At 44.2% G+C, this 25704-nt stretch overlaps 1 protein-coding gene across 1 annotated transcript in view; it reads right to left on the minus strand.

Annotated features, from left to right (window-relative positions):
• The window catches only part of PDZD8 (PDZ domain containing 8), a 443966-nt gene that overhangs the window by 21210 nt on the left and 397052 nt on the right, over window positions 1-25704 (minus strand). Inside the window, exon 4 of the mRNA XM_086922919.1 lies at window positions 10823-10985. Within this exon, the coding sequence (XP_086779045.1) occupies window positions 10823-10985 (163 nt within the window). The remainder of the gene's footprint in view (window positions 1-10822; window positions 10986-25704) is intronic.

A 25704-nucleotide genomic window follows, 5' to 3' on the forward strand; every position in this document is an offset into this window, starting at 1 on the left:
GTTTTATTGCCAAACAGCAAAGTTCCTGAGAAAGCAAATTGATGATACTGCTCAAAATCTGGAGTTGTGAAGCATGGGAATGTTACTAGGATTTGATAGGTTTCATTACAAACAGTTGATTGTTTTTCCCTTTAAAGTAACCCTTTTACGGACTCCAGAGATGTGTTATCCCTGGCATTGAGGAGAATGGATAAAAAGTAACCTGGAAAATACCAGGGAGTGAATAAAAAGTACTAGTATAGAGTAGATTTTATATATGTTGCAGAGGAAGGAGAAAATGCCCCTTTTCGTGATTTGTTGTAGAATGTAAATGTAAATGTAAATGTACATGTATTTATATAGCGCAAATCGCCCACATCGCAGGCATCTATGCGCTTGCTTAGGGAACCCGTCCTGGTATTCCCCTGTGAGATACCCTGGCAGGGTATCCACAAGGTGAAAGCCAGGCATACCGCCGCGAGGGGCCGCTGTGGAGATTAAGCAAGCTATTGCCCAGAGTCGCAGAGTGTGAACCCGTGAGTCGAGTAGGCACTGGAGCAAGAATTATCGAGTCCGTGGAATTATTGAGCCCAACCCCCGTTGGGGCGGGGAATTGAACCCTGGTCCAGGGCCGATCTCAGCTTCCGGGTCTGCCGAGTGGGAAAATGAGAAGTCTGAGTAAAATGTCACTCCTCCCAATTTTTTGCTATTATAACATTAGGAGGTTCCAGTTCTGGTGGTCACTAAAAGAGAGTTCAGAATGATTTTTATCATGAAAGTTAGAACTCTGTTTTGTCAATCAATCTTTATTCAAAGCAAGCATTGCTTTATAAAAGATACAAAAGCAAGTTTAAGATAAAGCATGCTACATTAAAAACAATCATCACAATTTAAAAACATATCTCGATAAAAACGTTAAAAGCGTTATAATACAGTTATGGTCCCTGAGGAGGAGAAGAAAAACTTAAAGTTCAATATCTAGATGGTCTTCCTTAGCCTCACCACTGAAGTTAAAAACTGTGCCGCAGTTATACTTATAAAGTACTGATGTAATTGCTGTAGGTATAAAGAACAAGAGCTGGTCTGCACTGAACAAGATTTACAGTAAAACATACTTCTATCTTGGGTCATGATAAAAACTACAAAAAAAGACAAGATGTTGTTTGGAGGAGTGGTCACAGGTAGAAGGTTAAAGATTAAACAAATCCCTTTCCTCATCCAAAAAAGCAACATACATATGTATTGTGTTTAGTTGAAAACTAGTTAACAGAAAACAGTGAAACCTATTATCCACCCAGCTCAGATATGGATGAAAACCAGTTTGAAAGGATAAAATTACATATGCACAGACAGGTTCTTTGCTAATATTAGTTGTAGTGTGCTCATTATCTCTACATTTCAGCATGGAGAGCCTCAGGTCTTTCCTACTAATCCTATTAAATCCTTGTGGAGTTCTAAAAAAGTTGCCCAACTTTATTTAAGGCGAACAAACATGCTGAAACCAGGCAATTCTTTTAATCCCATCCAGAGATATGCAGTCTCTGAACAAGTTCCTAGTTAGCTCAGATTAAGGTTTTTCCCAGACTGCATGCCATAATAAAAGAGGGCAATTGGGATTGAATCCTAAATAAATAACATTCCTAGCTCCTTGTGACAGATATAGTTTGGACAATTAGGCGGGACAGCTAAAAGTTCTTTAAATATTTATTTTCCAAAATCTGAAGCAAAGCTGTACATGCGTGACCCATAACAAACCGCTTTACTTTTTAAAAAGTTGACATTTCCTCAACCGGGTTCCTTCCTAGTCTTGCAGCAAATCTATCCACAGCATTTAATGTTCTCTCAAAGTACAATTTTTTTTAGTCACATGCCTAGACCAGGAATTAAAAGTGATACCCCAAATAGGAAAAAAAATGTGTCACCGTAATTTTTTCCCCCTGGATAAAAAAGGCCTTGCATTTTTTTTTTGTCCAATGCCACTATCAAGACATACGATTTGCTTTAATTAACTTTTAGACCTTGACCCTCCATAAAAGGCACAAAATATACAAGACACTGTAATGCATTACCAGTGCTGGCCATTAATACACTTGTTCGCATATAATGTGTGTTAGGCTTGAACCAATACAAGACCCAACTATTGCTTTAGCAGACAATGCCATTAATGTATAATGTAAAAAAAAATGACACTAATATGCATCCCAGTCTTACACCCCAACACACATTAAAATAATTAGTAGATTTGCTGTTATGACCATACAGTACCTCTCCTGTAGTATCAGTACAAGCCTGACAAATAAAATTAATATTGCATGTGTCAACCCCCAGATCAGATAAAAGGTCCCATTGCAAAGAGTGGTTAACTAGATCGAAAGTGGATGCGAAATCCATAAATGAAAGGTACAGAATTTCCTGCTTGGCAACTGTATATTTATCAATAGTACAAGCTGAATTGAGGCATTGTTCGGTTGTACCGATACCCTTTCTGAAACCATATTGAATAGCTGACATAGCTTTATGGCCCAGTACCCACCCTTCTAGTTTATCCAAAAGTATCCTCCCTGCCACCTTCATCTAGGAATCAAACAGCAGAATGCATATGTGGCAGTCTGAATCGGGATTATTAACCTTCCTGAAGATCAGGCCTAGAACAGATTTCCTCCATGAGAGAGGAGACCCTTCTTTGACTATAGCATTCAGGACTTTAGCAAATCATCTTGCTGCTCAACTTGATAGCAATGGCCACCTTCTCCGAAGACTGGAAACACTCAGAGATAAAACCGCTACTCAAAGGGCTGTCTGCTGACCCCACACACTCTAGAACTACCAGCCCATCTCCTTACTCCCTTTTCCAGCCAAGGTCCTGGAGAAAGCAATCAACAAACAACTCGCCAATCACCTTGAGCAAAACCATTTCTTCGACTCCTCCAGGTTCTGATTCCGCAGCAATTACAGCTCTGAGACTGCCATGAGCGCAGCCACAGACGACATCCAAGCCCATTTCAACAGAGGAGCTATGGCGGCCCTGACCATCCTTGATCTCTCAGCAGCTTTCTACATTGTATCCTACCACACACTGATCACAAGGCTACACAGCTTCAGCATACAAGAGAATGCTCTCAAATGGATCGCATCATTCCTCACCGGAAGAACGCAGAAAGATCGCCTACTGCTGTTCACCTCCAATCCCAAATAAATTCTTTGGGGTGTCCCTCAGGACTCATCCCTAAGCCCCACCCTTTTCAACTCCTACAGGACACTCCTGGCCAATCTCATCAGATCTTACACAACATCATATCATGCACAGATGATACTCAAGTCATCCTCTCCCTTTCCAAGGGGAAACATCCTTTACAACGTAACTGGTACAACGCGCTACCGTTATGACGCAGCTTTAACAACGAAAGTCGTAACAACGACTTTCGCTGGAGGGCGCTCTAGGATAGGGGATAGTTTAATTTACTATCCAACATCTTCCCTACTATCCACGGGTACTGTTGTTGGAATAGTAAATCAAACTATTCACTATCAGCGCCCCCTAACGCAAGTCGTTGGAACGACTTGCGTTGTTAAAACTGCGTCGTAAAGGGACGCGGTGTAACGGTACGCGTTGTACCGTCATACATCCCTTTCCAAGGACTCCCACCAGAACAAGATTCCACAGATGCATGACGAGCATTGCCAACTGGATGAGAAACTTCCTGAAGCTCAAACACTGATAAAACGGGAGTACTAATCTTTGGCAACAGCAATAATCACTGGAACGCTTCCTGTTGGCTTGTGAAACTAGGACCAGCACCCTCCTGTTGAACCAGATCAGAAAACTCAGCATCATAGTTGGTAGCAAGCTCATCATGACATCCCAGATCAACGCAGTCTCCTCTGCCTGCTTCTTCACTCTGCACATGCTACAAAAGATCTTCAAGTGGCTCCCCCTGATCACTACATGCACTATCTCACAAGTCCACATCATCAGCAAACTGGAGTAGGGCAACACTATCTACTTAGGGATCGCTGCACACCTCCTCCAGAGACAACAGACCATTCAGAATGCCACAGCCAGACTTGTCCTCAACCTTCCAAGACTGACCACCATCACCCCTCATCTCAAGGAACTCCACTGGCACCCTGTACAAAAGATATGCCTGTTCAAGCTGATGCCCGATGCATACAAGGCCCTACTCAACCTATGGCTGACCTTAATTAACCACCGCCTCTACTTCCACTAACGATACAGACAGCTACGTTCCGGTTCCCTTTCACTCACCTACACTCCCAGCATCAACAGAAGCTCGAGAGGAGGATGCTCTTTCTCCTACCTAATAGTGAAGACATGCTATGGTCTCCCCTTGCAGCTCCGGACCGCCTCTTCTCTAAGGAAATTTTAGAAAAGTGCTCAAGACCTGGCTATTCGACTGAGTCCCTTGGACCCAGCAAGTCCCTAGATGCCCTCCTGGGTAATTAGCAGTGCTATATAAATCAACCAATTGATTAAATGAAGCTCACAACTCAATACACCCTATAAATAAATCCAATGGGACGTCGTCTGTACCTGAGGCCTTGCCCTTGCGACATCCCTTGACGGCTGCTATGACATCCTTAACACCAAAAACCAAGCCCTCCACTTGTACTGGCTCAATGTCCCTTACTGAGGTTAAAAGAATCCTCTAGACATGGACCTGCCTACCCTAGGCACATAGCTGAGAAATTAAAGTCCAATCATCTGGAGAGATATTAGACAATAAAATAAGTCCTTTTTCCTCCCAAAAAACTAATTGTTAATTATCACCTTGCCTATGTGCTGCCATGAGATCCTCCCATGCTTCCTTCTTAAGCCTTTGCTTCCTTTCCAACACAGTTCTCTTACAGAGTGGTCCATACAAGATAAGAACATTTTTATACCGTCGGACAGTCTTTAGGCCCGACATCAGGCCCTTATGTGCCTTTCTACATTCATGATCAAACCAGCTCTGTGTTTAGGTCTCGCAAGCGTTGCAGAGCAACACGCTGCTCGCTCTGCGAGACCTCTTGTGATCAAGTAGATTTCAGAAGGGGACTTGAAGCCCCGCCCATCATTTTTATTAGGTTGCATCAGTGTTTATGCTAAATGCACGCTGGCTTCCTATTAAAAAGGATGCTTCTTAGTTACTACCCTGTCTCCCTTTTGGACAGCCCATCCAGACTGGGTCGTCAGCTTCAGTATTTCAGGTATTTCTTATCTGAAGAAGGCGTGTTGTAACAAATCATGTTCCCGAGTCGTTTGACTTGCATCGAGGTTCAGGCAGAGTTCATGAAGCTCCGCGCTATCAGCGCCGTGCACTGAACCTTCGGAGCCCAGCTCTCGTATATTAAGAGTTTTTGTTTATTTTAGGGTGGGGAGAGGATTTAATCACAATTTGCTGGTGGGAGTTAAAGTTGGCACATAAAAGGGGAAATGCGATTTATTTCTCTATTTTTTTATCTCTTTGAGCACGAGCGATTTGGAGAAGGAGGCGGGGAGACAGGCCGTGCGCACAGCTGGCAGCGTTTCTTTACACACAGGGTGGGTGGTTTCGGAAATACAGGCGACGCTGCCAAAGCCAGCAGCAAAGGCTCATAGTGTAAACCAATTTAAGAGGGATTGGGACACATTTTTGGAAAAGAAGTTTAAACAGGGGCACAGCCGCTCTTTAGACTGTGTGGCAAGGGCGATGATTTTCGCGTCCCGGTTGTAGCCCGTGGACGCGACCAGCCAAGACCACAGTGATTTCTGTCTGGTGGTTTCCATCCAGGACAAACGTTTCCCATGCCACGCAAACGAGTACCTTCCGCCCGGGCCGTAGCGTCGACAGCCGTCCTATACAGGAGTAATGAAGAACATGAGGAATAAAAACGTTCCTTCTTTCAGTGAGCACAAAACTTGCATAGTGCCTTAGTCAGATATCTTGGCGCTGTAGAGGATTTAATCGCAATTTGTTGGTGGAAGTTAAAGTTGGCACATCAAAGTGGAAATTTTATTTATTTCTCTATTTTTTTTATTACTTTGAGCACAAGGGATTTGGAGGAGGAGGCTTGGAGACTGACCGTGCGCGCACCTGACAGGGTTTCTTTACACCCAGGGTGGGTGGTTTCGGAAATACAGGCGACACTGCCGAAGTCAGCACCAAAGGATCATAGTGTAAATCAATTTAAGAGGGAGTGGGACACATTTTTGGAAAAGAAGTTTAAACAGGGGCAGATTTAGCGAGGGCGATGATTTTCACGTCCCAATTGTACCCCGTGGACGCGGCCAGCCGAGACTACAGCACTTTGTGTCTGGTGGTTTCCATCCAGGATAAACCTTCCCCACGCCACGCAAATGAGTGCCTTCCACCCAGGGCATAGCATCAGCAGCCGTTCCATATAGGAATAATAAAGAACATGAGGAATAAAAACGTTCCTTCTTTCAGTGAGCGCGAAACGTGCATAGTGCCTTAGGCAGACATCTTGGCGCTGTACTCTTCAACAGTATACTTGTCCGAATTGGTGCGTAATGCAGGGTGGTCCGTTCCATTGGGTGAAAAGGACATCACGGATTTCAGAGGACTGTCCCGGCTGGGGGGGTAGACAAAGCCATCTTGAGCAAGGGATCAAGATGGCTCTGTCTACCGCATTTTGACGCTCCTCATTCAATGAACTTCCTGCCTGTTCTTGTTTTTGTCCCGTTTCTGGACCATGACTTCTTTACCACTGCTGACCATAGGGAACCATGTTTTCATTAGTCTTTTAGCACTCCGAGGGAGCCCACTGCTATTCTTTGCTCTCTGCTCAACATGCTCACCGCCCCATTGTCCCTGTTTCCCGTCCACACATTATTGGCTTTTTGAAAACTTTTTTTGAAAGCTCACAATTGTTTCATAATTACTTTGCCAAGCAGCCAGCAGCTGCCCACTGTTACTAGGCTGCTTGGCGTCCAGTTCATCCTTTGGTCCCCTGTCCCTCCCATTGCCTCACATCTATTAACATTATAAATGACAATACCTTTTATTTATGTTTGAAAAACCAAAACATAAATAAAAGACATTGTCATTTACAATGCCAATAGGTCAAACTCGCATAAATGTGAGACCTATTGCATTGCAAATACTTGCGTATCTGTGCGTTTGGGATAGTTAGTGCCACACAATGTCAGGGTCTGAATATTCGCCTGAAAGAAACTCTTCCTTTTCACTTGATTGTAAAGGCGCGTGCCCAGCTAGAGTTTTTGGTTCCAGAACATCATCACCGACTAAACTTGCAACAGCAAGGGGAGCTACAAACCGTGGTGCTACTTTTCTTCTGTCCGGTGCTCCAGTATGGGGTACCTCTGTTGTGTAATTGCAGTGCACATCTGTCCTAATGAGGGAGTAAATTTATGGCAGCTCCGGGCATTGTGATATTGATCATAGTTGCAGTGTCACGTTCTCTGCCAATTCCGGGCAGGAAACCTTAACTAACGCTCAGGAATCCGAAGGGGGATCATTTAAAGCACGCATTGTGTAGCTTGTCGTCACCTGGCTAGCGAATGCTGCGAGGGTACGATAAACCCTCACGGGAGTGGGAGCTAATTACTCCCATAAGGTTGCGCGGTGCAGAATAAAATACATTAATTAATCCTCAAGGATGAGTCACATGATGTGGGCTCGTTTTAGACATTTCTGAATTTAGGAGGAAGGTGTGGCAGTCCCGGTCGGGTATTCGTTGCAACTGTTAACCCCTTCCATGCGTTCGGCGGCCAACGGCCGTCGCGAGCACTACCTCCGTAGTGCAGCGCACGTCCGTTGGCCGACGCAGCTCCGCCCACTCTGCTAAACCGCTGCACCGGTTAAAAGTCCGATGCTCGTGTTTATTTGTGTTTTGGGGTGTAAACACCATACTCTTTCATTTTAGAATGTATTTTTAGCTGTGCAACCTTATTTCCCCAGTCATTTTCCCAGATGAGACGTTTCAGACTAAATATGAAAGTGAAAGTGTCCAGTTGGAATTATTAGGAGGATAGAAAAAGAACAAGCCTTTCCGATGCAATAGGTCTCGCATTTTCGAAACATTGACCTACTGGTATTGTAAATGACAATGCCTTTTATAATTGCAGGTTTTTAAACATATACAAAAGGCATTCTCATTTACAATGCAAATGGATCAAAATCTTGCAACTGCGAGACCTATTCATTGCAAATGCTTGTTTAGATACTCTCGGAGATCGTGTTAACTGGGATTTCAAATGCTAGGACAAACAGGCATGCATTTTTACTATTACTTTCCTCTGGGTATGGACATTTAAGCACAGCTCTATTTGTGCATTTGTTTTGTCAGTGTTCTGCAAGATGAAATTATTATTCATCAGGAATCTGGTGTCAATAAGCAAAGGCCAGTAGCTGAGGGGTCAGACCTGTCTTTATGAAGGTCTACTAAGACCTGGGTGTCGTTAGCATAATTTTGGGCAGCTCTTCTGTGCATCTCTGCATGTTTTGCCATTGGGATCTATCATATCGACCCAAAACGACATGCTTTTGCTGCTTTCTAACTGTTCTCACCATGTCTTTGTAGGAGAGGCATGTCTTTTCCTCAGTCATACCGGAGGAAGGCAGCATCTGGAATGTGATTTTTTTTTAGCAGCATGGGAATTGCAACTGTTGTGGAGAGTGTAGTCAAAGAGTACAGCTGTGAGCTTAGAAAGACCAGGTTAAAATGAAGACAGCTCAGAGGGTAAATATAGACAAAAATTTAGCAAAGGAAGATTCAAACCACTAAAATATAAAGTATAGAATGTTGAAATACCACAATTGCATATGAAGTAGGAGAACCAAACACGGAGTAATTCTAGAACTAATGATCATGGATATGAGAATAACTGGAGAGGCTTAGTTTTAATATAGAAATTGTTTGATAATGTAATAAATGCACAGAATGGTCTGCCAAAATGTGTTACCAACGGAATATTAAGGATTGATGTATTTGGCAGTCGTCACTTGCCATCAACTTCATGTTTTAAACATGTTACGCCATGTATGTTTGCAAAGTTCACTATCACCTGAGAGGGCATTTTGGTGTTAAGCAGGTGTGTGTGCCTAGTCCTGCCTATGGTAGGTTGGTGAATTGAAAAGCCAGTTCTTCGGCTTCTTGCGGAATTTAAGAAGAGAAGAGGAGGCTTTGATGTGGAGAGGAGGTTGTTCCACAATTTAGTAATGTGGAAAGAATGCGTGTCTAATTCTGTGTATAAATAGGATATGGGCGATTAAGAATCCTGTGGGTCACAGGTGAATATCTGGTTGGTGGAAGGAGATGCGACTGTTCAGGTAGGTGGGGCCTATGTTGTGTAGTGTATTGCATGTGCGTATAGTTTGAAATGAGTACTTTTATGTATTGGGCGTCAGTGGAGGACCTTGAGGTGTGGTGTGATGAGAGTTCTGCGTGGAAAGCTGAGGATGAGTCTGGCAACCAAGCTCTGAATGGTTTGTAATTTCCGGTGGGTTGCTTTGTGATAGGAGGCGTCCCAATAGGCCAACTTGCTGGTAACGTAGGCATTAGTGATGGTTTTGTTGCTTGGGAGCCATCTGAAGATCTTTCTCAGCATCCTCAGGGTGTGGAAGTAGGAGGCAGTGACAGTGTTAACTTGTGAGGTCAGGTCCAATTTCCCATAGATGATGATTCTGAGATTCTTAGTATGAGTGCTGGGTGCGGGTTAGAGTTTGGCTGGCCACCAGTTGGAGTCTATTGGTGAGGTGTTCTTGCCGTACATCACTACTTCTACCTAGTCGGTGTTGAGCTTGAGACAGCTGGCTTCCATCCAGTTAACAGTTGAGGATGTTGTTTTTGTGCGGATGATGTTGGCCAAGAGGACCATGAATGTGTTGCTAGAGGGTGGAGCTAAGTGATGAACCTTGAGAAAATCCACAGATGAGTTTGTGGGCTTCCGAGTAAGGTGCCAGGCTGACAGCTTGTGTTCTATCCCTTAAGAAGGAGCAGATGCTGCAGACAGCAGGCCCTTGCATGCTAATCTAATGCAGGCGCCTGTTGAGGATGGGGTGTGAAATTGTGTCATATGCTACAAAGAGGTCTAGGAGAATGACGGCTGGCATGTCTCCTCCTCAAAGATAATGCAGATGTCATCCTTGGCAGTGTTAAGCGCTGTTTTTGTGCTGTGGTTGTGCCTGAATCCAGACTGTGTGCTGTCGAGGAGATGATGGTTACTGAGGTGGTTGGTGAGACATCAGTTGATTAGTTTCTCTAAGACTTTTGCTGGGTATAGTAGGAGGGAGATGGGTCTATAGTTGGAAAGAGTGTGGTTGCTTGAGCAGGGACGTTACTGAGGCATGTTTCCAGATGCCTGGGAATGGGCTGAGTCAATGGGGGTGTGAAGAATGAGTGTTAGTGCTTTGCTGATCCTTAGGAGACCTTTGGTTAAGGCATAAGAGGGCAAGGCTCAAAGGGCCCCCTTTTAGAACCCCTACCCCAGTGGATGTTCATGGCAGCAGCAGTTCTGACAAGGTCACGATTCATTCTCCAGCTGTGATGGGAAGTTCAGTTGTGATGGTGACACAGTCCGGTTGAATGTCAAAGTTGCAGTATATGGAGGTGATCTTGGTACAAACTACTTTGTTTTGTCAGTCTAATTGCTGCACTAATAAAACCGGCATAGTAAAGAGGAGGACAAGGCTGTATGTTGGTTCCTTGAGCTGCGTAGCTTGATCTTGAAATTCGATGTTATTGTACACAAAATTCAGCAATCCAAATTGTTCCAGAACCATTTCACCTGTACGTTTCTATGTCACTCTTGCATGAAAAGGTAACAAACAGTACAATTTACCATACCCAACATGCACATTAGACAACATGTACAGCTTACCTCCAATAGCTATCAGTCGATCTCCTCTTTGAAGATCTGTTGAGGCAGCCAGAGAATTTGGTGCTACAGTTTCAATACACACATGGCCAGCATCCCCCTCACTGGCTTGTACTTGCCGAAAAGTGAGACCTATGCTCTGTGAGTTTCCTTTGATTAGCTCGGCCTGAGAAGACAAACCAACAGAAATGTTTTCAACAAGCTTATTATTTGGGTTATTTGTTTTTATCATTCAAATCTGCGAAGTAGAAGAATTAAGAACCTAATGGACAATACTCTTAAAATACTAACTCTAGGGTTTCATAAACCTTAAAACAATGGGACTGCATTTTCCTCTACTAACTTTAACTTGGTTTTAAGTTTCAGTGACTGAGTTCAACGCCAGCTTCAAAGACTCTAAAGTTTACTCTTGTCTTATTGGAGTTGCGACTTGTAGGTTGCATAATGTGCGGATATATGTTTTTAAGTTATAACCAAGAATTGGAATAGTTTAGGCTAATCAGGAGTTTGTGATGTGGTGTTAGGTGTTGAATTGTGTTAATCTGCTTTGTATGTTTTATGGAATGTTATGAGTCAAGGTAACATTGGTTGTGGCCACATGTGCTGTGGTATGTCTCATAACTACAAAGACACAAACAAGCCCTTCAAGTATAGGGATGATCCCGAAGAGGCAGCACGGATGAGAGTATTTTTGGTGACTGCTAAGAGTGTCAGGTCAGCACCAGAAATGATAGCCAGTTGCACGCCTTTTCATTGGCGATCAGTGTATGTAAGGCTCTACAAACGGGGCCTGTGAAAACGGTAGTGATACTGGTTTGCCGGTTTCCACTTCATGAACATTTTTTGTAAACATTGGTTTCTTTTAGTCAGACAAGATAATTCTTTTGCTGGCGAATGTCTTTCCAATAGTGAAACAGCACCTAGTTCAAGAGACATTACAATATAATAATAAGAATGGCTACTCGCTCTCATTCCTTTTTAGTCTATTATTTTAGACTTGTTAATAAATTGTGTTTGCAATGCTACACATATAGAATCCTCTTTATTGGAAATGTAAATCACACTTGCGATCTCACCTGTGCTCTTGGTACCTCTTCACTGCTGCATATTAGTCAACTCCACACCACATCATCCACACCACATCAGTTGACAAAGCCCTTACTTTACAAATATGTGTAACTTATTGCCGACATTAATGCATGCTAACCAAAGGCATGGTCAATTGTTTTCACATCGGCCCAAAGGACTGCTGTAAAAGGATACCTCATTCTGATATAGTGGCTGTTTTCTCCACCTACTTCCAAGAAAAGCTAATCCTGTATGCACATATGATAAACACTATTACTTTCACAAATGGGGCAATGTGGCAATGATCAAACAAGTTACTGACCAGATCTACAAAACTAATGTTTTTCCTTTTTTGAGTAAACTCAGAACTACTGGATAAAGAAGAACTGGAATACTTATTGATAAGTGAGAACGTGCACTGTATCCATGACAAGTGACATATTATTAACACCCTATCAAGCAAATTTATTTTTGATCCTGAATGATATATGGAACTTTGATGCAACAAGCTCAGCCTACCTTCAAATGCAACTTTGTCAAAAGAAATCAACACTTCACAGTCAATGTTTGACTTAACATTCCTTTTTTTCATTGCGCTTCTAACCAAGGATATAACAAGACCGGGATTAAGGATTTTCTAGTTATGATGGCCATGAAGAACATTCGGTAGTCCATATTGATAACCTAAAAGCTGATGTCGGCACATCATACAACAACCACACTGATGCAATACAAGACAAGCTGCCACAACACAAAACAAACTCCATATGTGGTTCAACACAAAAAACACCAGGATGAGGTCTGTAAAATAGAATTTTAATCTTGTTCATGAGGGGCCCAACACCAAATACAGCATAATCTGACAGACACGATTACTGCAAAGTGTCAAAAGCCAGCCTTCATTCAATTAATAGGGAATTCATAAAAACAGACAGATATTGACATACAAAAAGCATGAATCTGACAGGAAATTAAATCTGAAAGGAAAAATCAGTTGCTATCGTGTAGGAGCCATTGTTAATATATTGAATAATACTCACTGAAGACTGATGCCCATAACTTGGGTATTATGAAATACAGAAAACTTCTCTTAGTCTGCCGACTGACTTTGTTGCATACAAGACCTATAGTTCAGCAATAATGCATTTGAATGTCCAAAATTAATTCTGCAAGCCATTCCAGTTAAAAAATGTTTTTAAAAATAAAAACATTGACTGGTTATACACACCGGCTTTTCCATGTCACTGTTTAAAAACGTATTGGTGCATCACAGTACTTACAGAAATCAACACCAGAAAAAAAGCCACTGAATTTATTAACAACATCTAAAACTAGCGACATGCCGGACCCTAAACAAGTGTGAAGAAGGAAGTTGGATATCATTTTCTGGATAGACTACCGCATGTTCACCCAAAGCGCCTTGCAAAACTTCCACCTGTCATTTTTTGTATGTTAAAGCTCTTATTCGTAGCTGCCTATCCTCCCAAAGTAAGCCTCAGTAGTATGAAAAGTAGTAACAAATTCAAGCCCTCCCTCTTTAAATCCTGAGTAGCAGGACAAAACGTCCTATGCAATAACTGCATTATCAAAACGAATCGTCATATATGTCAAACCAGTCTATATTATGTTAATTCGAAAACGTAACTATTTTTGATTGATCATTTTTACATTACCGGGGCTCTGTAAATCAACGCTCTTTCTCAGTAAGATATTCAACATAACAGCAGCATAACCGGTATTGTGCAGGTTGTTTTGGGTCAAGGATAATGTCGGGGCTGATCTCACAGTTAGCAAAATTCATTATATTTAACAACCTTTCAGATTTCCACAGCATTTTAGAGGTGCACATTTTGGTTCACTATTCTTTTAAATTGTTTAACAACTGAAGTAATAATAATAATAATAATAATAATAATAATAATAATAATATTAATAAAGGGGCTTATAAAGCGCCTGGTGACGCCTCCCGGCGTATCCCCGCGTTGTGGAGAAGTGTAAAAGAATACACAAAAAATGGCTGGTTTATACAGGTAACAGCCGAAAAGAGAAATTGCAGAGGTATATAAAGGTTTTTAAAAAAGAAAGGATGAGATCTGAAAGCTAAATCCTGTGTTGGCCCAAAAAATCTGAGGAAATTGAAAATCGCATGGCTGATCGAGATTTGGCTGCAAAATTAGTTCCCAAGCACAAAAAAGTAGAGCATGAATAAAGATTGTTTGAGGTGAGGATATCATAGATGCAGTGACAGAGATTCACTAAACCCAATTATGTTTTTACTTAACTATCTAACCAGGTCAAGAGAGCTCATTTACTTGCATGCATTAGGGCCCATGGCACCCGTATATGCCACTGTGCTGGACACAGTGAAGGCAGTCATTTGGGGCATTCTCTGTGCAGCTAGGGATCAGCCGGAATACTTGCAGCCAGAGGATAAAGGTAGAAGAAAAACTGCCTTAGGTGCGAAATTCAATAGAATCCCACCATGAAACGTACAATGGTTATGATATGGCATGTAAATTAAATGCAACACACCATCTTTCAGCTAATTATAAAGACCTCTCCAACGAACACATAACTTTCTTTGGGTAACACTCTTTCTGGTGGATTCTCTGTCTGGCAGCAGATTCCAAACCTTAGAATACTCCACAGATGCCAGACTGGACCCAGAAACCTTTCTCCAGCATGGATCATGTGTACCACTGGGTGGCACTGTGCAGCTCCACAATAGCTCCATACCGCCACGTTAGTGGAGGAGGGGAGCTGCATATAAACTCCGCCCCTGCACACTGATGTCAGTCCTGACTCTCTGTGTTTTCCAACACGGATCTGGAGTTCTGCTCCCAACAGTCGTTCATTCGACAACTTCCAAAATAAATCTAATGTTCTAGAGAACTATGTCCACTCCCAAAACAACAGGTTTCAAAACTATGCTGTGACTGTAGAAAGCAGATGTCAGTTATAGGCTTGCACACAGTGCATCTCTGGTATTTGGTCTTGGGACACAACTCCAAGTTGTGTGATAAATGCACCCTCATGCACCCCAAGGTGATGGGGACCAAGATGCAGTGCTGTGTTTTGCTGTAACCCTACTGGTTCGGTAAGGATGTTTAGTAAGAAAATCATGGCCACCAGGAACCTTGCTGTTATGCCTTGCCACCTGCCTATTCACTGGTGGGCAGGAACAAGGCTTTAACCACATGCCCATCAAGGATTCGGTAGGAATTTTGGTAAAGGGGAACAAGGGCTCAGATGTGGCTGGTGCAGACTGCAGAATTTCGATGAGGACGTTCGTTTTGGTCTCACCTGAGGGCAGCTGCAAATCCAGGACCTAAGCTGCCCTTCAGACCACTACTGAAATTATGCATTCTCTTCAGGTGGTGGCCCAAGTGACAAGTCAAACCTGGTCTCAAGTGAAGTATAGAGCCCCCTGGCCTCTTGCACACCCAAAAGTTCTCATCTGTATAATGAGGGTGGAGGAATCCATCCTCCTTCCATCATCATCCCTGTGAGAAGTTGGCCTGATATGTGATGTGCACTATTCTAGTGGGCACCCTGTATCAGTCCAAACAACCCTTATGGTGATAGTTGTAAGGTCAACCTTATAGACCAGCTATCCTAGAGGTAGCATGGACAAAGTAGTCTTAGGCTTAAACTTCAGAGGGTATGTAAAGCCAGCTGTTTTACCATATGTAACCCCTTGAATACCAAGTGAAAGGACACCACACAGGTTATATATACAATATACATGTATTTATTACTAAAACAACCCCTCTGAGCTCTTTATGAGATCAGAGGCACAAGCACATAACAAGATACTCAATTATCATACAATAAGTTGCACAAAATACAGTAGGGCCCTAGGGGCACGCTAAACCATATACCAAAATAGTGGTATAAGAACCACGTCACGGACAATGGATAGGCCTAGGGCATCGCTGGGGCTACGCTGTACTACCAAAGGATAGGAAGCAGGAGGCCCACGGGAAGAGTGTGCAGTGTCTTAGAACACATGAGAGTTACCATAGAGTTAGAATGGGAACAAAAGAATTGGAAACTAGTTCTTTTAGGACACTTCCGGATGGACTAGGAGAAAGCTACTGAAAACTGGGACACTAGGATAGCCAATACCCACAGGAGCACCGGAGTACTCGCGTTATCTCACCCACAGGAAGCGGATGCATAGGTGTCAAAGTGTGTCGGTTTTGTCGCTGAATCCTATGGAGCCTTGGAGAAAGATGCTGCAGGCGACCAGGAGAGAAGTGTCCGGTTGGATCCAAGGGTGGATCGAGGATGAAGAGCACCTGAAAGCAGAGGGGACAGAGTCTGGGTCACTAGCCAGTGACCAGGAAGGAACCAGGCGATGTCGTGAAGCAATCAGGTGATGTTGTGAAGCTTGTCTCTGCAGCCACGTGGACCAGGAGGTGTCGACGATGACCAGGAGCTGGGCACGGACTGTCCCATGAAGGATCTCGCTGTCGGCGGTGTCGGCTTCCGGATTGGAGTCAACAAGCCTTGGCAAAGGCAACCCACGCAGGAATTGAAGATGGCTTCTTGATCAGACCAGCAATATCTGATGGGCTTCTCCTTTTCAGGGAAGCAAGGGCCAGCCTGGAGCAACCAGGCCAGCGGTGTAAATTCGTAGGTTTGTCGTCACAGAGGCCACTAGCTAGCGGGCAAGTGACCAGACAGACGCGTCGAGCACAAAAACACTAGAAGGCCCCACGCGGCACTCGTGAAGTGTGGAGGGCTGTGCGTCGGTGCAGAAGATGCTGGGGCTGCTCAATCCCCAATGCACAGCTTTGAGGGTGCCTCGGTAGCTGCGCAGGTAGCAAAGTGCAGGTTATCCAAGATGGCCGGTCCCACGTCTCTCGTCGCCTCCACGGGTCTCAGCTTTGCTGTGGATCGGGCTCAGGGAATTATGGAAGTCTGGTTCTCGTCAGGCTCTGTGATCGGGCTCCGGCGGCAGTGTCAATAACGCAAACCGCAGATCGCTGGATGGTGCCTGTATGCACAGGGTGGTCACTCCTTAACCAAAGGGAGATTCTTCAGTTTTCTATCTTCAGTAGAACGTCGAAGGTCCAGAGTTTCGTTTCAAGTTTCAGTTCAGGATAAATCTAAAGTCTCTTGACTCAGCTCCTCCCTATATACCAATCTGAGGGGCTGGATTACCTGCTAGGTCCCTCCTATGGGTGGGACCAGGGAAGGGGGTGGTTACACCCCATTCCCTCTGTCCAGTTTCGCGCCAGAGCTGGGGCTGGAGTGCCCCAGCAACTGGTTTGAACCGGGCTATGCATGGGACACCTTGTGTGCCCCAGGCAGTGTCTCATTTCATTCAGCCCTCCCTGCCCCAATACACTATGGCCAGTCTGTGGTGGTGCTAGCACCTCCCAAGACAAGAAACCTATTGTCCAAGCCTCCCTCGCTGGAAGGACTCCAGCGAGGTCAGACTTGTGTCTGTGGCAGCCGCATCCATTTTGTGATGCAGAGGCTCTGGTTAACTTTAACCGGGTTTAGTAGGAACAACATGTCTTCTCCCTCTAGAAGGGTGAAATGCTACCCCTGTCGCCAGAACTGGTGAGGGGGTAGTATTCCAAAGCTTATGACACCTTACACGACATGTTTTGATAAAGCCAAACCAAAGTTAGCATTCAACCGCGAGGATGATAATGCACTTAAGAGTATATGGTATGGCTATATCATAGAACAGCTATAAGGACATGGTTCCAAAAGCTGCAGACAGGCTCAGCTCATGCTAGAGCCTCATCTCACATAAAATCAGGCACTCTGCCTCCAGGATTGTTAAGACCTGCCATAGGAGTGACTTATAGGTATATATGTGTCTATATGTAAATGTATGTATAGGGATACTACACCTAAGCAAGGGGTGATTACACAACCTTGCCCCAGCTGAGTGATCAGCCAGTTGTGTCAATGTGAATGGCCAGCCAGGGGGGGGCATAATACATACTGCAGCCCCTGGTAGGCCTTGGATGCACCTATGCCCTGGGTACCTAAAGTACACTGTACAGGGGCTCATAAGGTGACCCAATATCCAATTGGTAATGTACCTAAAGTACATGGTATGAATTTAGAGAGAGCACAGGTAGGCTGTGGGTCTGATTAGCAGGCCCACATCCACATTAAGTCGAAAACCAGTAAAGCTAAAAAGCAAAAAGTGGGGTGATCATAGGAAAGCAGACCCTACTCTCCTACAATCCCCATCTTGGGATGTGCCTTGTTCAAAGTCAGGGCCAAACAGATAATAGGGCCTCTGCTTGTGGCCCTGCTAGCGCATCCTCCCTTGTAGAGGCATTTGTTCAGAGGCATGCTAAATAAGGATTGGTGGGGTTTTGTAATCTCAGAGTGTGACATCAGTTGAGATAGGGCTGAAGACTGTTACGTGCCAAACATCAGAATCAGTACCTTCTGTTGCTGGTGGCTTTGGTACCGGCATCGATGTGGACAGGCCAGGTGCAGGTCTTGGACCAGAGTGAAAGTCTTCTCCAAAGTCGGTATGGGGCCTGGAGAGTGTTTCAAAAGGTCCAACAGTGATGAGGATATAAATGCCAATGGCAACCCGACTGGTGGTCCCCTGCTGTTCTTTGGAGGCCAAAGGTGTGCCAGAGTAACCCGAAGTACACCAAAGATTTGCAGTATGGCCTCCTCGAAGGCTTCAATCTGCTGTGGCATTGCCGATGGCCCAGGAAATTCAAAGCACACCAGGATCAGTTGGGAAATCGGCTCCGGGACTGCAGACCTACAGGGAAACAGACTTGCATCATGGCATCCTCCGAGCCATCTCTTTGGAAAAAGAGTAGCGGTAAGCAGTCAAGTACTGCTTTTTTGGGGGTTTGCTGTAGGACTTTAATGTGACCTTATTGAAGGACTTAAACTGTGACTTTCCTCTTGCCGGAACAGCCTCAAGAGCAGGATAGAGTCGGAGAGCCAACAAATTGGAGTAGAGGCAGAACTTACGCAAGGGTCTTGACTTCTTCATATGTTCAGCAACACAGATACAGCTTCGCTTTTCAGTTCTGTATCGTCTTCAGATACATGAGGGCGCATTCATGTCACAACTTCAAATCATATACCCAGTTCAGCCACCAGAGACCCACCTCGTACAGGTCTGTCACAGACATCAGTTTTTTACCAACACACCATGGTATGAAAGCGGTTGTTTTGGGAAGGGACATTGTTCACCTTCAAAATGGTTCTTATTTGCTGCTGCTTGCGCTATTAAATCTGGAGTGGGAAAGAGACAGCATGGAGCAATAGTGTCCACCTAGTGGCGAACTAGAGGATTGCTGGAGAAATGTTTCTGGATCTAGTCTGGCGTTTGGGGAGAATTTTAAGGGGCGGAATCTGCGTTTGGAGGTATCCATCAGAACAATCCTGCATAAGAGGTACCTGACCTTTGCAAACCTGTCCCTTTAGTGGGCAAGTGTGTGGTTGAAAAGAGCCCCACTTTTATAAGCACTTGGAAATGCACTCACGTGAATAAGAGCACTTGTGAGCCTTGCCTTAATGCTCATGGCCAGATGATGATTTCCTGCTCTTGATTTAGTCATGGTGAGCCACTGAGAGCATTGGTTTAATCTTCATTGATGCACACATATTTTCACGAATATGTTAACCCTTTCGCTGCGGCGGCTATTCCGCCGCAGCGCTAGCGGTCGCGGGGGGCGCGCGGGTGAGCTCCGCGGGTGACAGAACCGTTCCGTCACGGCTCGCGGGTGAGCTGTGCTCATGACGGAACGGTTCCGTCACGGCCCCGCCCGCTCAATTAAACGCGCCGCGCAGGCGCGAAATCAGCAGGCGCGGCGGCCGGGCCGTGACAGAACCGTTCCGTCATGAGCACAGCTCACCCGCGAGCCATGACGGAACGGTTCCGTCAATAGCCTCGAAGATGTTAAACACCCTTCTTATTGACAAATGTCTAAAGCACTGCAAGTACTCACTTTTCATTCAAAGCGTTACTCAATTTGTCACTACTGTTTTATAACGCTTTGAACTCTCTCATTGCTTCGCCAAGAAGCCTCAACAGATTCATCACCCCCTGCATAACCTTCATGTCCCATTGCAATGAAACCATAGCTCTGGGACTGTTGATTGATTACATTATGGTTACGGAAACATATCTGAAAACATCTCTTTTCTTTGAATTCCTTTCCATTCTCAAACATTTGCTGTATTTTCCTTGTAACCATCCTCAGGTGCAATGTACCCCACCACCCCGTGAAAAGGAGACGCTCACTGGAGCAAGGTGCACGCTCAACCACACTATAATAACAAAACAATACACATTAATCACAATCGCTGCCAACCACGACACAGGATGAAGATAGATTTCTAGGTAAGAGTAAATGTTGTTCATCTAAAGGCTTTCTTCTGCTTGATGACTAAGGTGCCCAATGACCTATTTAGCGCTCTGATTTTCTTACCATAGCTGGAGCGTCCTTGTTGTTTAACAGAAACTGTTGCCTACAGCATGCATACACAATACAGTCACTGAAACATTAATGACACTTTGCAGTGAAAATCTCTCTTCTGGATGCTCCCAATTGAACATTTTAAAAGGACACCTGCTCAACATTTGCTGCCTAACAAAAAAAGGATATAAAAGGACAACAGAAATCTGATGAGCGACAGGCGCGTCTAAATTTCACCCACATGCTATGATCATTTAGAGGTGTTGTATGATGCGGAGCACCGGGAGTAAAACAGAGCGAGCAATGCAAGATCTGCATTCAACTTAAGTAATACTGACATGACAATTTACATCCACACGTCCTGCTTCGCCAATCACAAAGCTGCAATGCAACATTGTGATTGGTCTGAGCACCACGAATCGGTGCTCATATGGGGACTGGTAGCGTGGGCATGTTCCTACCAGGCTGTGTAATGCAGCCTGGTGGGGAACATGCAAAGTGTGCATGACTGTTTGGCTAGGTCAAGATGGCTGGACAAGCAGTCATAGGCACTAGAAGTGTGCAAACCACTCCTTCCCCTGTGCATCCAGCCCCAACCTATCCCAACCCAGAACCTGAAAAAAATAAAATGATAATAACTATGTTATTATTATTTTATTTTTTCTGCTCAAAGAACAGTGGGGCGACGCTGAGGAGCCGCCCCTGCACAAAATGAAAGGCAATGCTTTTCTCTACCAAACCATCAGTTTACGTATGAAGAAATGCTTGCTTATGAAATTAGATCTTTGTGTTTCGCAAAAAAAGGAGGAATGCAGGGTCCAATCATTGGCCAAGGGGATTCAGCTGAGCTTTTTTTCTTTTAATATTGCTTTATAAAAGAGTAAGGGAAACATACATACAAAATATTGTATATCAGGGATGTCCAATGTTTATCAAATGTGTCATTTGCTGGACAGTAAACGATTATCTAACAGCAACACCTTTGAAAAAACATCTAACAATAGAGGCTATATAGCTGGCATAACTGTACTAGTCATAGTGCTTGCCTTTGTCCCTCCATACACAAATCAGTTCTAGCGTCGACCCTTTTCCATGGACAATGAGTGTCCTAGCTCAAAAAGCACATAAACGACAAAAGCTTTTCATCGGCGTAACAACCTTTTACATTTAACATGTTTTGTATGCCTTCCTCTGCTCCAAAACATAGGAATAAAAAGACAGAGTTAACTGTTTGCATTTTCCAAAAGTTCTGCCAGATACATAAAAAGTCTTGGTCAGGAAAAGAATCCACTTCAGCGAGGGTCACTGTTACAGTCCGATCCACATCTTAACTTGCTCCTTTTTTATTATTATTATTTTTACACACTACACAAGGTGGACAGTATAAATCTCAATACAAATAAAAAGCAAATAATTCATAGAACAGTAATTAAGGGGTATCTGATTGGTACATTCATAAGACTAAAATTCACAAACCGCTGTCAGATAATTCATTGAACATACCGAACAAAATACATGCCTTGATCTAATGTAAACAAGATACAAAGAAGAAGCAAGATCTAAGAAATCAATTAATTTCACAGAATATGGAACAAATGTAACTTCTCCTAATGAATTTATAAAATTATACCAGTAACATTCCTGGGGTTATAACAATTTAACCTAATATAGAGTTAATTTTCAATTCATTACTAACAATTTTACAAATAAAAACAATTTAATCCATGTCCACAAGGATCCATATAGTGTATGAAATCTGGAATCAGTAAAAAATGCAATGCGAAATGGAAATGCATTGTGACGTGCCCTGATGGTGTCTAGATCGCAGATCATCGGAGCCCTGAACAGCCACTAAAAAACAGAACATGTGGTAGAATGCAAATCTAAGGGTATCAACTGTCTATGTAGTAAGCAGTTCGCTCCAAATGTTTGTGTGGCACCAGTTTGCTTGGCATACTCCTCTTTTTGTTGCCGCACTCTGATAATGTTTTTGTATCATTCTGTGGAAGTAGGAATTGTAGTAGTTTTCTGAAATTAAAGAGCGTGCATTTACCATCATGATATAAATAAATTTTTTAAAACACTGTGCTAGGTCTTGTAACAAAGTTACCAATCAAGGGACTTCCTGGTTTACGTTGGATTTGTATATCAAACTATTTCTCAAGATATTCAAAAATTGAGTCCCAGAAGATATTCAATCTATTGCAAGTCCAGATCACACGAGACCAATTAAAAATTTGCAAACATTCGTGACAAGAATTTTCAATTCTATTAAGGACTAGGAGGCGAGGATTATGCTTTTCTCATTTCTTTAATGAAATGCTCAGCAGCCAATGAATGAACAAAAAACTACATCTCCCATGAACACTAGGGAGTAACCATAGAGTATAGCGTATAAAAGGTCAACACATTAGTCTGTCTTCCTCTTTCTTTGTGGGAAAATGTCCAAGTTAAAATAAAATCCTAAATACAACAGGAACAACAATTCCAAACAGGCCGCTGTCATCCAGAGGATCCTGAAAAAGGCAGCCGAAGAACCATGGGTCCAGAAACCAGGAGGAGCAACCGATTCCGCTGAGGAACAAACATCATCACTTCTGGTCTGAACCTGGAAAAAAGATACGAAGCCATAATATCCAAAGTAATACTACTGAACAACAAGTCAGGGAGGGAGAACAAGGAATGAAATATTTGTAACTGCGTATATACAGTCATAATACATTAGCATACAAATATGAAACACGGGTGGGATAATCCTCGCCTCCTAGTCCTTAATAGAATTGAAAATTCTTGTCACGAATGTTTGCAAATTTTTAATTCTATGTCAGGACAGGAGGCTCCGATTATGCTTTTTTAAAGCTGATCCACCACCACAGAAGCCACACTATCAATAGGCTTAAAATAAAACGTCTTAAACACAGAAGCAGATGACCAATCTGCAGCCTTCATGATATCAAACAGAGTAACACCCATGGAATAAGCTTTGGACGCCATCGCTCCACGTGCAGAATGTGCGCCAAACACAGAAACATCAATTCCTGCTTCAGACATAAGCCCCCGCACCCAGCGCGCCAAGGTAGCTGGAGAGACAGGACGAAAAGGCTTTTGTAATGCAATCAGAAGCTGACCCTGCATGTCTGAGCGCAAAGAAGCGGTACTCACCTCATAATCTTTCAGGCATTGAACCACACAAAGTTTGGGGTGAGAAGGAAAAGAAGGATAAGAAATAGAAGGCGTATTAGATTTGGTACGTCTGGAGAGACGAAAGGAAACTCCTTCAGGAGTGAAGCTGCGACCAGCCAGATCCAAAGCGTGTACGTCCGACACGCGCTTACATGAGACCAAGCATAGCAACATAGTCAGTTTTGCCGATAGTTGCTTGCGAGATAAGGAAGCATTGGAAGGCCAGGCCTCCAAGAATCTGAGGACAACTGAAACATCCCACAAGGTAACATACTTAGGAGTGGGAGGTTTCGCAAAACGAACTCCTTTAAGTAATCTGGAAACAAAAGGATGTTCACCCGCGGGTTTCCCATCTATGTGGGCATGACCCGCCGAGATAGCCGACCTGAAACCGTTGATGGTCGAATAAGCCAGACCAGAGGTGGCTAAGGAGGCCAAGAAATTAACAATCATGCTGATATCTGCTGAAACGGGATCAACTTGTTGTTGTGAACACCAATCGCACCAACGCTTCCAGATCCCTTATACCGTTTGTGAGTATTGGGAGCCCATGCCTCACTAAGGAGTTTGGAAGCGTCGCTTGAAAGGCCTGGGAGCGACCAGCGATCCCCGAGATCCTCCACGCGAGAAGGGGGAGGGAGCCTGAGAGGATCAGGGGATGGGGATCTCCGAGAGGGTCCAACAGGAGATTCCACAATGGGGGAAGGAGAAACGGTGGAGCCGAACACATTTCTAGAAGGACCGGAAACCACGCTTGAGCCCTCCAGAGAGGGGCAATCAGAATCAGATCCGTCTGAAATCGTTTGGAGTAGGCCAATACCCTGGGAATCATTAGAAATGGAGGGAAGGCATAGCAGAGGGTCGATGGCCACTGCTGGAGAAAGGCATCCGTGGCCAGAGCCTGAGGGTCCGGCCTCCAACTGTAAAAATGCAGAAGCTGCGCATTGAGGCGTGAGGCAAAGAGATCTAGTTGGCAAGGACCCCAACGCCGATGGAGAGCACGGAAGACCCGAGGATGCAGCCTCCAATCGCTGTAATCCCGGAGATGCCTGGAGTGCCAGTCCGCTATCTGATTGTGGCATCCCGGAAGATACTCCGCAATAACAGTGATCTTCTTCTGCAGACAGAAGTGCCAAAAATCTTTGGCGATCTCCGCCAGGACTTTGGACCTTGTTCCGCCCAGTTTGTTTACATAGCGGACTGCTGATATATTGTCCATCCGGAGAAGGACACAACAACTGGTCTGCAGGGGAGAAAAACATTTGATCGCAAAGGAACCCGCTAGAAGTTCCAGACAGTTGATATGTAGTGTCAATTCCTGAGGGGACCAACGACCCCCGGTCGAGACCGAACCGCAACGGGCTCCCCAGCCCCACCGACTGGCATCGGATTCTATCACTAGATCCGGGGACACACCGAAGAGGGCTCGGCCGTTCCAGGCCTCCATGTGGTCCAACCACCACTGCATCTCCCAACGGACCTCCTCCGTAAGAGGAATCTGATCGGAATATCCGAGGCCTTTCCGGAGATGAAGAATTTTCAGGCGCTGCATTGCCCTGTAATGTAGGGGACCCGGAAATATCGCCTGAATGGACGACGCCAGCAGACCTACTACACGTGCCAACGACCTCAACGACACAGTCGGTCTGGAAATAACAGATGTCAACTCTCTCTTGATATAACGCATCTTTTGGTTGGGTAAGAGAAGTTGACAAGCTACCGAGTCGATCTGGAAACCCAGGAAATCGATACGTTGAGCTGGAACCAAAACCGATTTCTGAACATTGATTAGAAAACCCAGAGACTGTAAAAGAGTGATGGACAATTCCAGATGTTGAAGAAGTTTGCGTGGACAATCCGCCATAAGGAGAATATCGTCCAGATAAATAATCAACCTGACACCCCGAGACCGAAGATGTTCCACAACCGGTCTCAACAGCTTCGTGAAGCACCATGGTGCAGACGAAAGACCGAACGGGAGAACCTGATACTCGTACCAGACTCCCTGCCAAAGAAACTGGAGAAAACGGCGATGTGGTTTGTAAATTGGAACCGAGAGGTACGCATCTTTGAGGTCCAGCCGGACCATCCAATCCCCTTCTCGAAGGAGATCTCTCAAGAGATGGATTCCCTCCATCTTGAAATGGCGATAGACGACTCCGCCGTTGAAGTCTTTCAGGTTGAGAACAAGGCGAGCACCGCCCC

Source organism: Lissotriton vulgaris, chromosome 5 (assembly GCF_964263255.1).
Source record: "Lissotriton vulgaris chromosome 5, aLisVul1.2, whole genome shotgun sequence".
Lineage (NCBI taxonomy): Eukaryota > Metazoa > Chordata > Amphibia > Caudata > Salamandridae > Lissotriton > Lissotriton vulgaris.